Genomic DNA, 15,236 nt, shown 5'->3' with positions numbered 1-15,236 from the left:
TGATCCTGGGTCAGAATTGATCCTAGGTCCCTGGCACTGTGAGGTGAGCAGGCTTACCAATGCACAACTTAATAAGATGTCCCAACTCCTGTGTGTAGGGTTCTGGCCAATGAAACCAAGCATGCTGAATGCCTTCTTCACCACTCTGTCCACCTTTCACAATACTTACTTCAGATCCAGCCTATTTACTTACTCACTTGCATCCTCCGTCCTTTTTTCCTCTCCAGGATGGATAGCGTCTATGGCAAGGACACGCCCTTCACCGACAGTACCTACATGAGAGAGGTCCAACTCAGGAGAGACAGTGACTACAAGGTAAGGTCTGAATGCCCCGCTTCCATCCCACCCTTGCACGGGGAGTTCCCCTCGCCTGAGCAGGTCAGACCGGAGGCTGTCTTCGACAAGGCAGCCACAGATGGCGGAAAGGAAGGACTTGCATTTATGAGGTGCCATAAATGCAAGTGGTGACCAAGGTGGGGATGGTGATGTGGTGGGGGGGGGGGGGGGGGCAGATTTGGTGGGTGTGGAGAGGGAGGGGACCACATCTGGAGTATTACTTACTCCTAAGTAAGGAGTTTTGGCCTCCTTATTTGAGGAAGGATGTGGTGGCATTGGAGTCAGTTCAGAGGAGATTCACCAGATTGATTCCGGGGATGAAAGGGCCGGCGGCACGGTGGCACAGTGGTTAGCACTGCTGCCTCACAGCGCCAGGACCCCGGCTTGATTGCGATCTCGGGTCACTGCCTGTGGAGTTGGCACTTTCCCCCCCGTGTCTGAGTGGGTTTCCTCCCGGTGCTCCAGTTTCCTCCCACAGTCCAAAGAAGGGTGGGTTAGGTGGATTTGCCGTGCTAAATTGCCTCTTACTGTCAGGGAGATTGTGAGGATTATGGGAATAGACTCTTGGTGGGATTGTGGTTGGTACAGACTAGATGGGCCAAATGGCTCCTTCTGTACTGTAGGATTTGATGACTTATGAGTAGAGATTAAACGGTTTGGGGCTTGTACTTGCTGGAGTTTAGAAGGATGAGAGGGGATCTGATTGAGCTTTATAAAATTTTAAAAGGGATTGATAAAGTAAATGTGGGGCCGAATGTTTCCCCTTGTGGGGCAATCGAGAGCAAGAGGTCCCAGGTAGAGGTTGGGAGGCAGTAGATTTAAAACTGAGATGAGGAGAAACTACTTCGCACAGAGGGTGGTGAATCTGTGGAACTCGCGGTCCCATAGCGCGGTGGAGATTGAATGATTAAATGGTTTCAAGGAGGAGATAGATATGTTTCTAATAAAAAATGGGTTAAAGGGACACAAGGAACAGGCGGGGAGATGGATTTGAGACCAAAGAGAGAGATCAGTCATGATCTGATTGAATGGCAGAGCAGGCTCGGGGGGCTGAATTTGCCCAATTCTACTCCCATTTCCTATGTTCCTATGTAAATATCATTATCAGGCCTTTATGCCGATAATATCTTACAAACCAATCTGGCCACCCAGACCAACATGAATCACAACAGAGGTGGGAATGCAAGACTGCAGATTCTATGCTCACCAAGCTGCTTTCCCCAACTCTCTGGTATCTAACCTGTCTCTGAACACTTCAGCCCTACTCTACCTGGACTAGTTTTTATCAAACAAGTCCTATAGTGCCCAGTCTGGTGTTCTAACACACAGACACATGCCCCAGGACATGTTGTACGAGAATGTTCATGCAAACATACACAGCCACACACACACACACACCTGCTGGAGTTTGTGTGGTGTGGGTAACACACATAGTGCTATTAGGGAGGGAGCTCCAGGATTTGGACCCCAGCCACAGTGAAGGAGCAGCCGATATATTTCCCAGTCGGGATGGTGACTGGGGCTTGGAGGGGAACTTGCATGTGCAGGAACATGTGTCTGCTGCCCCTTGTCATTCTAGATGGTAGAGGTGGCGGATTTGGAAGGTGCTGTCACAGGAACCTTGATGAGTCATTGCAGTGCATCATGTAGATGGTACACGCACACTGCAGCATGGGTGGTGGAGGGAGTCAATGTTTGTGGATGTAGAAGGTGGACAGGCTTTTGGGATGAATCCCCAGAAGGCTGCACATCTTGTGTGTCAGTCAGCCCCCTCCCTGGACAGGGAGGTACAGGGCTGTCTGTGTCCCCCCCGCTAGCCCCCTGCAAGCCACCCATGTCTTGGGGCTGTTGACCTCACAATGCCCACCCTATTGTTGGGAACAGGATGACCCATCAGATAATTGAAACGGATCCTTTCATCAGCACCTTCCATCCAACGGAGATGCGAGGCAGAGCAAGACAGCAACATGTTGGTTGTAAGTCTCTTCAGAACTTTTTCAATGTACTGAGTAACATAGCCGTATCCCTCAGTTCACCCCTCTCTCAGGGAATTATCTGTACACTGGCTGGTGTCTCCCAGTCGCGTCTCTATCAGGGAGATGTCTGTACACTGACTGGTGTCTCTCAGTCCCCTCTCTCTCTCAGGGAGATATCTGTACACTGACTGGTGTCTCTCAGTCCTCTCTCTCTATCAGGGAGATACCTGTACACTGACAGGTGTCTCTCAGCCCCCTCTCTCTCTCAGGGAGATATCTGTACACTGACTGGTGTCTCTCAGTCCCCTCTCTCTCTCTGGGAGATATCTGTACACTGACTGGTGTCTCTCAGTCCCCACTCTCTCTCTGGGAGATATCTGTACACTGACTGGTGTCTCTCAGTTCCCTCTCTCTCAGGGAGATATCTGTACACTGACTGGGTTCTCTCAGTCCCCTCTCTCTCTCTGGGAGATATCTGTACACTGACTGGTGTCTCTCAGTCCCCTGTCTCTCTCAGGGAGATATCTGTACACTGGCTGGTGTCTCTCAGTCCCCTCTCTCTCTCAGGGAGATATCTGTACACTGACTGGTGTCTCTCAGTCCCCTCTCTCTCTCAGGGAGATATCTGTACACTGACTGGTGTCTCTCAGTCCCCTGTCTCTCTCAGGGAGATATCTGTACACTGACTGGTGTCTCTCAGTCCCCTCTCTCTCTCAGGGAGATATCTGTACACTGACTGGTGTCTCTCAGTCCCCTCTCTCTCTCTGGGAGATATCTGTACACTGACTGGTGTCTCTCAGTCCCCTCTCTCTCTCTGGGAGATATCTGTACACTGACTGGTGTCTCTCAGTTCCCTCTCTCTCAGGGAGATATCTGTACACTGACTGGGTTCTCTCAGTCCCCTCTCTCTCTCTGGGAGATATCTGTACACTGACTGGTGTCTCTCAGTCCCCTGTCTCTCCCAGGGAGATATCTGTACACTGACTGGTGTCTCTCTCTCTCTCTCAGGGACATATCTGTACACTGACTGGTGTCCCTCAGTCCCTTCTCTCTCAGGGAGATATCTGTACACTGACTGGTGTCCCTCAGTCCCTTCTCTCTCAGGGAGATATCTGTACACTGACTGGTATCTCTCAGTTCCTGACTCTCTCTCTCGGAGATATCTGTACAGACTGGAACAATTATATCAATCTCCACTATGGCTTTTCTCTGGGGCAATTCACAGCAGTGCCTCAGAGATTATTGTTAAATTATATAAGCCTCCGTTGCAAATCTGGACAGTTGACAACCCTTTACCTCCATACAGTTTCAGCCTTTGCCTCTCCATCTCCTCCATTTGCTGCAGTCTCCCCCATTCATCATTTGTGCTGTGCCACCCTGGATATAGGTGTGGTGGCAATGTCAAAAAAGCCTTCCTAAGCCCTCTAGTTCTTGATTCCCCAATGCTGGGAAGGAGATCAAGCGAATTCAACCCTTTCCATGCCTCTCATGATCTTGTACACCTCTATAAGTTCATCCCTCAGTCTCCTACACTCCAAAGAAAAAAGTCTGAGCCTACCCAATCTTTCCCTAGGACTCAGTCCCTTGAGTCCTGGCAACACCCTTGGAAATCTCTTCTGCACTCTCTCCGGTTTAATAACATCCTTAAGGAAGGATCTAGTGGTCATAAAGAGAATGAAACAAAGACAACCTCTGGAATGGTGGGATTGTTCTATGAGGAGATTGGGCCTGTATTCTCTGGATTTTAGAAGAATGAGAGGCGACTCTTTGAAGTGTACTAAATCCTTACAGGGTTCAACAGAGTGGATACAGAAGGGATGTTTCCCCTGATTGCAGGGTGGTCCTGAAGCAGGAGTTATGGTTTTAGAGTAAGGGGCAGCCCATCTTGGACAGGGAGGAGGAGGAATCTCTTCACTCAGAGGGTGGTGAATCTTTGTAATTCTCTGCCCCTATGATTCTGTGATTCTAGGAGGTGGTAGAGGCAGCGGGTACAATTATAGCATTCAAAAGGCATTTGGACAGGTACATGAATGGGAAAGGTTTAGAGGGATGTGGGCCAAATGCAGGCAAATGGGACTAGTTCAGTTTACGAAACCATCATGGACGAGTTGGGCCGAAGGGCCTGGTTCCATGCTCTATATCTCTATCAATTTATGACTGCCATATCACCCCAGCTTGGACAAATTGATCCACTGATTAGAAACCCTAAGATATATTGTGAAATTAGACTGGACATAAGAACATAAGAAATAGGAGCAGGAGTAGGCCATCCAGCCCTTCGAGCCTGCCCCGCCATTCAATAAGATCATGGCTGATCTGTCGCTGCTCAGTTCCACTTTCCCGCCCTCTCCCCATAACCCTTAATCCCCTCTCCTATCAAAAACCCATCAACCCACGTCTTAAAAATATTTAGCGAGGCAGCCTCCACCACTTCAACGGGCAGAGAATTCCAGAGATTCACCACCCTTTGAGTGAAGAAGTTCCTCCTCAACTCCGTTCTAAACCGCCCCCCTTTTATCTTGAGGCTGTGCCCCCTAGTCCTATTGTCAACTACTCTTTTATTTTGGCGTTAGTGTGAGGATAAGGTGTTTCATTCCCGTGTGATTGTACTGACACACCAAGGAGCTTTTATAAGTTCATAACATATAGAAGCAGAATTAGACCATTTGGCCCATCAAGTCTGTCCTGCCATTCAATCGTGGCTGATATGCTCCTACCTTCATTTTCCTACCTTCTTCCCGTAGCCCTTCAACCCATTATCAATTAAAAATGTCTAACTCCTTTGTAAATTTAATCACTGTCTCAGCTATCACCGCACTTTGGGGTTGCGAATGCCACAGATTCACAACCCTTTGGGAGAAGTGGTTTCTCCTCAGCTCTGTTTTAAATTTGCTGTCCCTTATCTAGGACTATGACCGCTTGTCCTAGGATGCCCCACAAGAGGAACCATCTTCTCCACGTCCGATTATCCATCCCTTCTATCATCTTGAACTCCCCTCATTCTTCTAAATTCCAGAGAGTAGAAGCCTTCAATCCCTATTCCTACGACAAACCCCTCATCTCTGGAATCAATCTAGTGAATCACCTCTGAACTGCTTCCAATGCCACTACATCTTTCCTCAAATAAGGGGACCAAAACTGTGCACAATAATCCAGGTGCGGCCTCACCAATGCCTTCTATAGTTGCAACAATACTTCCTTACCTTTAAAATCTATTCCTTTAGCTATAAATGCCAACATTCCATTCACTTTCTATATTATCTGCTGTACCTGCATTGCTGGATTTCTGTGACTCATGAAAGAGGACATCCAGATCCCTCTTCACCAGAGCACCTCAAAGTCTCTCCTCATTTAGATAATACATCGTCTTCCTATTTTTTCTGACCAAACTGCATGACCTCACACTCCATCTGTCACGTTTTGGTCCACTTTCCTCCCGTATCTATATCCATTTGTCGGGTTCTTATTTCCTCATTGCAACTTACTATCCAGTTTATTTTTGTGTCATCTGCAAAGATGGCTGTAGAACCTTCTATCCCTGTATCCAAGTTGTCAGTATAGGTTATAAATAGCTGGGTCCAAGGGTGAGGGGGGAGCGGTATAATTTGGAAGTGAGAGGAAGGTTCTTTACGCAGAGAGTTGTGGGGGTATGGAACACGCTACCGAGTAGGGTGGTGGAGGCAGGAACGTTGGACTCGTTTAAGGTTCAGTTAGATAGACACATGAGTGAAACGAGGATGGAGGGTTATGGTAGGGGCTATTAAATAAGGTTAGAACCTCAGGAGACACCGGAAAAGGAGGCTTGTAAGATTAATGTTTTTGTCTTTTTATTCCGCAGGTGGAGGTCCACCTCGTGTCAAACGAGGGGCATGCACACGGTGGGTCGTGCGTGGGCTGCTCTTGGAAGTTCCGGGAGTGGCCTAGTACTTCGTGTCGGTGTGTGTGCTTGATCCTGGACCGGTAGACGGGCGCCGCAACAGCTCGGTGACTAGCACTGCTAGCTGTGCAGATACATGGATTTGGGCCTGTGTCTGTGGGAGTTTGCGCATTCTCCCTGTGGTTGCGTGGGTTTCCTCCGGGCGCTCCGGTTTCCTCCCACACCCCAAAGATGTGCTCTTAGGCTGATTGGTTTTACCAAATTGACACTATTCTCCCCTGAATCTGGCTAAGTTAGGGGTTCCATTCGTAGACATGCAGGGTAGAATAGGTGTAGGGTGATGAGGTGGCGTGGGCTCGTTGGGCCGAAGGGCCTGTTTCCCGTACTGGGTTGTTCTTTGTTGTTCTTTGTTATTAAACCCTGTGGCACCTGTTTAGCTTAACAATACGGTTTAAATGTAACAAAAGCTTAACTTTTACCAAAGGAAATACTAAATATGACAAGATACAGTACTTAACTGCTATTCTATCTCCATTAGTTCCAACTTAAGCAATATTCCTCTTAGCTTTAAATTCCTCTTTACAATCAGTTAGCAAACAATGCAGGCCTACGTACTGCCAGTCCTCAAGCCCTTGAACACTTCTGGGAAGAGATTCAGAGGGACAGTTGTCCTCTGACACTCAAACAGCAGAGAGAGAAAAATACACCTCTTGCTCTTTGCAGACCCAAGGAGAAACAACATGTTTTCCTACGTCAACTTAGCTCCTCTCCTTTTTCAGTGAACCTAATTAAACCTTACCCTGCAACCTCAGGGGGAAAACCAAACATAAACAAAAATGCATTAGCTCAGATTAAAGCAAGGCCCCGTTACCAAGGATCAATTATTCTCCTGCATTCTCAGCATGTGAGCTGCCTGGTGCAGACAAATGGGCACCAGGTAAACTGAGCTGACTTCTAGACATACCCCTTGACAAGAAACATGATAACAGGCACAGTATCATCACAGTAAGGTCACAGGTTGGGTGAAGGACATCAGGTTCGGAGTGTATCCTGGAATGGGGCATGCTTCCCAGGTTGGGATGGGGAAGGGGGTCCGAGATGGGGGGGAGGAGGTGGGGTAGAACCTGTTTGGGACGGGACTCAGGTTGGAGTGGGGGGAGTTCTGGTCATGAGAGGTAACATGTGCCCTGCCTTGGTGCAGAGTCGACTGCGACTGAAGGAGCGCGAACGCATGCAGGCCGAACAGAAGCGGGAGCAGCGAGCTGCACAGCCCCTGGCACGACCCACCATCAAAGCTGACCGGAACTATGAGAGGCCCTGGATCAAAGGGATGACCAACTGCAGAAAGGTACTGAGGTCAGAAAGAGAAGCCTCTGTGATTATTATCAAGAACAGCGTCTCTGCATTTATTTGTGGAGGCTTTGGAGAGGGTACAGAAAAGACTTACCAGGATGTTGCCTGGTATGGAAGGCATTAGTTATGAGGAGAGGTTGGAGAAACTTGGTTTGTTCTCACTGGAACAACAGAGGTTGAGGGGAGACCTGATAGAAGTTTACAAAATTATGAGAAAGATGGACAGAGTGGACAGACAGAAGCTTTTTTCCAAGGTGGAATAGTCAGTTACTAGGAGGCACTTTTTTTTTGCACAGAAGGTGATGGGTGCCTGGAACTCGCTGCCTGGGGGTGGGGGTATGGAAGCAGATAAATAGTGACTTTTAAGAGACATCTTTAAAAATACATGAATAGGATGGGAATAGAGGGATGTGCTCACAGAAAGGGTAGGGGGTTTTAGTTCAGATGGGCAGCATGGTTGGTGCAGGCCTGGAAGGGCAAAAGGCATGTTTCTGAGTTGTAATTTTCTTTGTTCTATAGTATAGAGAATAGCAGGCCATCTGTATATTGTAGAGAATGGCAGCCCCTGTGTATACTATAGAGAATAGCAGCCCCTGTGTATATTATAGAGAATAGCAGTCCCTGTGTATATTATAAAGAATAGCAGTCCCTGTGTATAGTATAGAGAATAGCAGTCCCTGTGTATATTATAGAGAATAGCAGTCCCTGTGTACATTATAGAGAATAGCAGCCCCGTGTATATTGTAGAGAATAGCAGTCCCTGTGTATATTATAGAGAATAGCAGCCCCTGTGTGTATTATAGAGAATAGCAGTCCCTGTGTACAGTATAGAGAATAGCAGTCCCTGTCTATATTATAGAGAATAGCAGTCCCTGTGTATAGTATAGAGAATAGCAGCCCCTGTGTATATTGTAGAGAATAGCAGCCCCTGTGTATATTATAGAGAATAGCAGTCCCTGTGTATACTGTAGAGAATAGCAATCACTGTGTCTATTATTCGGAATAGCAAGCCCTACGTATATTATAGAGAATTGCAGCCCCTGTGTATATTATAGAGAATAGCAGCCCCTGTGTATATTATAGAGAATAGCAGCCCCTGTGTATATTGTAGAGAATAGCAGCCCCTACGTATATTATAGAGAATAGCAGGCCATCTGTATATTGTAGAGAATAGTAGCCCCTCTGTATATTATAGAAAATAGCAGTCCCTGTGTATATTATAGAGAATAGCAATCCCTGTGTATATTACAGAGAATAGCGGCCCCTGTGTATATTATAGAGAAAAGCAGCCCCTGTGTATACTATAGAGAGTAGCAGCCCCTGTGAATATTATAGAGAATAGCAGCCCCTGTGTATATTATAGAGAATAGCAGCCCCTGTGTTTATTATAGAGAATAGCAGTCCCTGTGTATATTATAGGGAATAGCAGCCCCTGTGTATAGTATAGAGAATAGCAGCCCCTGTGTTTATTATAGAGAATAGCAGTCCCTGTGTACATTATAGAGAATAGCAGGCCATCTGTATTTTGCAGAGAATAGTAGGCCCTGTGTATATTGTAGAGAATAGCAGCCCCTGTGTATATTAAAGAGAATAGCGGCCCCTGTGTATATTATACAGAATGGCAGCCCCTGTGTATACTACAGAGAATAGCAGCCCCTGTGTATATTGTACAGAATAGCAGCCCCTGTGTATATTATAGAGAATAGCAGTCCCTGTGTCTATTATAGAGAATAGCAGTCCCTATGTATATTATAGAGAGTAGCAGCCCCTGTGTATATTATAGAGAATAGCAGCCCCTATGTATATTGTAGAGAATAGAAGTCCCTGTGTATATTATAGAGAATAGCAGTCCCTATGTATATTATAGAGAGTAGCAGCCCCTGTGTATATTATAGAGAATAGCAGCCCCTGTGTATATTAAAGAGAATAGCGGCCCCTGTGTATATTATAGAGAATAGCAGCCCCTGTGTATATTGTAGAGAATTGCAGCCCCTGTGTATATTATACAGAATAGCAGCCCCTGTGTATATTAAAGAGAATAGCGGCCCCTGTGTATATTAAAGAGAATAGCGGCCCCTGTGTATATTATAGAGAATAGCAGCCCCTGTGTATATTAAAGAGAATAGCAGCCCCTGTGTATGTTATAGAGAATAGCAGCCCCTGTGTATATTATAGAGAATAGCAGCCCCTGTCTATATTATAGAGAATAGCAGCCCCTGTATATATTGTAGAGAATAGCAGCCCCTGTGTATATTATAGAGAATAACAGCCCCTGTGTATATTATAGAGAATAGCAGCCCCTGTGTATATTGTAGAGAATAGCAGCCCCTGTGTATATTATAGAGAATAACAGCCCCTGTGTATATTATAGAGAATAGCAGCCCCTGTGTATATTATAGAGAATAGCAGTCCCTGTGTATATTATAGAGAATAGCAGTCCCTGTGTATAGTATAGAGAATAGCAGCCCCTGTGTATATTATAGAGAATAGCAGTCCCTGTGTATATTATAGAGAATAGCAGCCCCTGTGTATATTATAGAGAATAGCAGTCCCTGTGTATACTGTAGAGAATAGCAATCACTGTGTCTATTATTCGGAATAGCAAGCCCTACGTATATTATAGAGAATTGCAGCCCCTGTTTATATTATAGAGAATAGCAGCCCCTGTGTATATTATAGAGAATAGCAGCCCCTGTGAATATTATAGAGAATAGCAGCCCTTGTGTATATTATAGAGAATAGCAGTCCCTGTGTATATTATAGGGAATAGCAGCCCCTGTGTATAGTATAGAGAATAGCAGCCCCTGTGTTTATTATAGAGAATAGCAGTCTCTGTGTATATTATAGAGAATAGCAGGCCATCTGTATATTGTAGAGAATAGTAGGCCCTGTGTATACTGTAGAGAATAGCAATCACTGTGTCTATTATTCGGAATAGCAAGCCCTACGTATATTATAGAGAATTGCAGCCCCTGTTTATATTATAGAGAATAGCAGCCCCTGTGTATGTTATAGAGAATAGCAGCCCCTGTGTATATTATAGAGAATAGCAGCCCCTGTGTATATTGTAGAGAATAGTAGCCCCTCTGTATATTATACAGAATAGCAGTCCCTGTGTATATTATAGAGAATAGCAATCCCTGTGTATATTACAGAGAATAGCGGCCCCTGTGTATATTATAGAGAATAGCAGCCCTTGTGTATATTATAGAGAATAGCAGTCCCTGTGTATATTATAGGGAATAGCAGCCCCTGTGTATAGTATAGAGAATAGCAGCCCCTGTGTTTATTATAGAGAATAGCAGTCTCTGTGTATATTATAGAGAATAGCAGGCCATCTGTATATTGTAGAGAATAGTAGGCCCTGTGTATATTGTAGCGAATAGCAGCCCCTGTGTATATTATAGAGAATAACAGCCCCTGTGTATATTATAGAGAATAGCAGTCCCTGTGTATATTATAAAGAATAGCAGTCCCTGTGTATAGTATAGAGAATAGCAGCCCCTGTGTATATTGTAGAGAATGGCAGCCCCTGTGTATATTATAGAGAATTGCAGCCCCTGTGTATATTATAGAGAATAGCAGCCCCTGTGTATATTAAAGAGAATAGCAGCCCCTCTGTATATTTTAGAGAATAGCAGCCCCTATGTATATTATAGAGAATAGCAGCCCCTGTGTATATTATAGAGAATAACAGCCCCTGTGTATATTATAGAGAATAACAGCCCCTGTGTATATTGTAGAGAATAGCAGCCCCTGTGTATATTGTAGGGAATAGCAGCCCCTGTGTATATTATAGAGAATAGCAGCCCCAGTGTATATTGTAGAGAATAGCAGCCCCTGTGTATATTATAGAGAATTGCGGCCCCTGTGTATATTATAGAGAATAGCAGCCCCTGTGTATATTATAGAGAATAGCAGCCCCTGTGTATATTGTAGAGAATGGCAGCCCCTGTGTATATTATAGAGAATAACAGCCCCTGTGTATATTATAGAGAATAGCAGCCCCTGTGTATATTATAGAGAATAGCAACCCCTGTGTATATTAAAGAGAATAGCGGCCCCTGTGTATATTAGAGAATAGCAGCCCCTGTGTATATTGTAGAGAATAGCAGCCCCTGTGTATATTGTAGGGAATAGCAGCCCCTGTGTATATTATAGAGAATAGCAGCCCCAGTGTATATTGTAGAGAATAGCAGTCCCTGTGTATATTATAGGGAATAGCAACCCCTGTGTATATTACAGAGAATAGCAGTCACTGTGTATATTATTCGGAATAGCAAGCCCTGTTTATATTATAGAGAATTGCAGTCCCTGTGTATATTACGGAGAATAGCACCCCCCATATGTACCATAGTGACTAAAAGTCCCTGTGTATATTACAGAGACTGGCAGTCTCTTTGTATATTATAGAGAATAGCAGCCCCTGTGTATACTATAGGGTAAACACAGTAAAAAGTCTGACAACACCAGGTTTTAGTCCAACCGATTTATTTGATAGTAAACTCACAAGCTTTCGAGGGGACTGGACTACAGATCACGAACCCACTCAGGTCAACCTATAACACAGATGACGAAGAGGCAGTCCCCTCGAAAGCTTGTGAGCTTACTATCAAATAAATAAGTTGGACTAAAACCTGGTGTTGTCAGACTTTTTACTGTGTTTACCCCAGTCCAACGCCGGCCCTGTGTATATTATAGAGAATAAGAGACCCTGTGTATATTATGGAGAATAGCAGGCCCTGTGTATATTATAGGGAATAAGAGACCCTGTGTATATTATGGAGAATAGCAGGCCCTGTGTATATTATAGGGAATAGCAGCCCCTGTGTATATTATAGAGAATAGCAGGCCCTTTGTATATTACAGAGAAGAGACCCTGTGTATATTATGGAGAATAGCAGGCCCTGTGTATATTATAGGGAATAAGAGACCCTGTGTATATTATGGAGAATAGCAGGCCCTGTGTATATTATAGAGAATAAGATACCCTGTGTATATTATGGAGAATAGCAGACCCTGTGTATATTATAGAGAATAAGAGACCCTGTGTATATTATGGAGAATAGCAGGCCCTGTATATAATATAGGGAATAGCAGCCCCTGTGTATATTATAGAGAATAGCAGGCCCTTTGTATATTACAGAGAAGAGACCCTGTGTATATTATGGAGAATAGCAGGCCCTGTGTCTTCTGTGGAGACTAGCAGTCCCTGTGTATATAATACAGAACACAGAATAAGAGACCCTGTATATATTGTAGAGAAATGCAGCTACTGTGTATATCATTGAAAATAGCAGTCCCTATGTATATTGTAGAGAGAAGCAGCCATTGTGTATATTAGAATTATAGAATCATAGAAAAACTACAGCACACAAGTTGCGCCGATCATATCTCTACCTATTAGGCTTACCTATAACCCTCAGTCCTATTAAGTCCCATATACTCATCCAGAAGTCTCTTAAAAGACCCTATCGAGTTTGCCTCCACCACCACTGATGGCAGTCGATTCCACTCACCCACCACCCTCTGAGTTGAAAATCTTACCCCTGACATCTCCTCTGTACCTACTCCCCAGCACCTTAAACCTGTGTCCTCTTGTGGCAGCCGTTTCAGCCCTGGGAAAAAGCCTCTGAGAATCCATCCGATCAATACCTCTCAACACCTTATAAACCTCTATCAGGTCACCTCTCATCCTTTGTCTCTCCAGGGAGAAAAGACCGAGTTCTCTCAACCTATCCTCGTAAGGCATGCCACCTAATCCAGGTAACATCCTTGTAAATCTCCCCTGCACCCTTTCAATAGCTTCCACGTCCTTCCTGTAATGAGGCGACCAGAACTGAGCACAGTACTCCAAGTGGGGTCTGAATAGGGTCTTATAAAGCCACAGCATTACCTCCTGACTCCTAAACTCAATTCCTCAATTGATGAAGGCCAGTACACCATACGCCTTCTTAACCACATCCTCTGCCTGCGAGGCCGATTTAAGAGTCCTATGAACCCGGACCCCAAGATCCTTCTGACCCTCAACACAACATATCCCTTCATCCCATATTATTGAGAATAGCAGCCTCTGTGTATATTATAGATAATCATAGCCCCTGTGTATAGTATAGATAATGGTAGCCCCTGTGTATATTATAGATAATGGTAGCCCCTGTGTATATTCTAGAGAATAGCAGTCAATGTGTATATTAAAGGAAATAAAAGCCCCAGTGTATAGTGTAGAGAAGTGCAACCCCTGTGCATATTACAGAGAATAACAGATCCGATGTATATTACAGAGAATAGCAATGCCTGTGTATGTTATAGAGAAAGCGGCCCCTGTGTAATATTATAGTGAGTAACAGTCCCCGTAACTGCTATTGGAAATATATCCACCGTATTTGCAGTCAGCCTCCAGGAATCTCTGTCTTTGTCTTTCTTTCCCTGCACACGGTGTCTAATTTAACTCTTTGGCTCCTCACAGATGGACATCGTGGACACAGAAGCCAGAGATTCACCCTCATACCCGAGAACTCTGTTCACTGGAAGAAGCTCCAAGTTCCCTTCTTTGTACAACATCATGGGCAAGAAGCAGAAATACCCTCAGCTGGCCGATGTTGCTGATAACAAGGGTGGTGTGTCTTCAGGTGAACTTCTTCCAAAGGGAGGTAGCAAAAAAGGGAACCATGATCAAGAGCACGTGGAATGCACTGCTTTCTTTTCTTGGGAGAGTCTGATTTGGGACAGTGTAGAGGGAGCTTTCCTCTGTATCTAACCCCGTGCTGTACCTGTCCTGGGAGTGTCAGATTTGGGACAGTGTAGAGGGAGCTTTACTCTGTATCTAACCCCGTGCTGTACCTGTCCTGGGAGTGTTTGATGGGGGACAGTGTAGAGGGAGCTTTACTCTGTATCTAACCCCATGCTGTATCTGTCCTGGGAGTGTCAGATTTGGGACAGTGTAGAGGGAGCTTTACTCTGTATCTAACCCCGTGCTGTACCTGTCCTGGGAGTGTTTGATAGGGGGGACAGTGTAGAGGGAGCTTTACTCTGTATCTAACCCCGTGCTGTACCTGTCCTGGGAGTGTTTGATGGGGGACAGTGTAGAGGAAGCTTTACTCTGTATCTAACCCCGTGCTGTACCTGTCCTGGGAGTGTTTGATGGGGGGACAGTGTAGAGGGAGCTTTACTCTGTATCTAACCCTGTGCTGTACCTGTCCTGGGAGTGTTTGATGGGGGACAGTGTAGAGGGAGCTTTACTCTGTATCTAACCCTGTGCAGTACCTATCCTGGGAGTGTTTGATGGGGGGACAGTGTAGAGGGAGCTTTACTCTGTATCTAACCCTGTGCAGTACCTATCCTGGGAGTGTTTGATGGGGGACCATCACCACTTATTAACCAGCAATTCATCTCAGTGCTAACTGTGTGGTTTGCGTGTTCTAGTTGACTGGGATTTGCTGGCGTGTGCAATAACCTTTTGCCCTACAAGTTGGTGGTAAGCCATATGTGTGGGAGGATCAGAGAAATATAGTGGGGTTGGGTGGGGGGTGGTTGCTGACTGATCCTCCCCTCTCTCGGCCTCCCCCTCCCCCTCCCCCAATCTACAGCTTCTGAGAAGAAGTCCTGCACCATTCGTTAAAACAAACCTTGCCATATCTATACATTATGAAGAATGGTGGGGAAATGAAAACCAAAATGAAAGAACAGCACGG

The 15,236-nt window shown here is 45.3% G+C and overlaps 1 protein-coding gene across 1 annotated transcript in view; it reads left to right on the top strand.

Moving 5' to 3' along the window:
* Positions 1 to 228: 228 nt before the first annotated feature.
* Positions 229 to 15,236, top strand: part of LOC145339071 (uncharacterized) — a 58,025-nt gene continuing 43,017 nt past the window's right edge. Inside the window, exons 1-3 of the mRNA XM_080183493.1 lie at positions 229 to 315; positions 7,391 to 7,537; positions 14,012 to 14,174. Coding sequence (XP_080039619.1) covers positions 229 to 315; positions 7,391 to 7,537; positions 14,012 to 14,174 — 397 coding nt within the window. The remainder of the gene's footprint in view (positions 316 to 7,390; positions 7,538 to 14,011; positions 14,175 to 15,236) is intronic.

The sequence above is a fragment of the Carcharhinus amblyrhynchos genome, unplaced genomic scaffold, assembly GCF_965287045.1.
Source record: "Carcharhinus amblyrhynchos unplaced genomic scaffold, sCarAmb.v2.hapA chromosome_314, whole genome shotgun sequence".
Classification (NCBI taxonomy): domain Eukaryota; kingdom Metazoa; phylum Chordata; class Chondrichthyes; order Carcharhiniformes; family Carcharhinidae; genus Carcharhinus; species Carcharhinus amblyrhynchos.
This window is presented reverse-complemented; position numbering and strand designations above follow the sequence as displayed.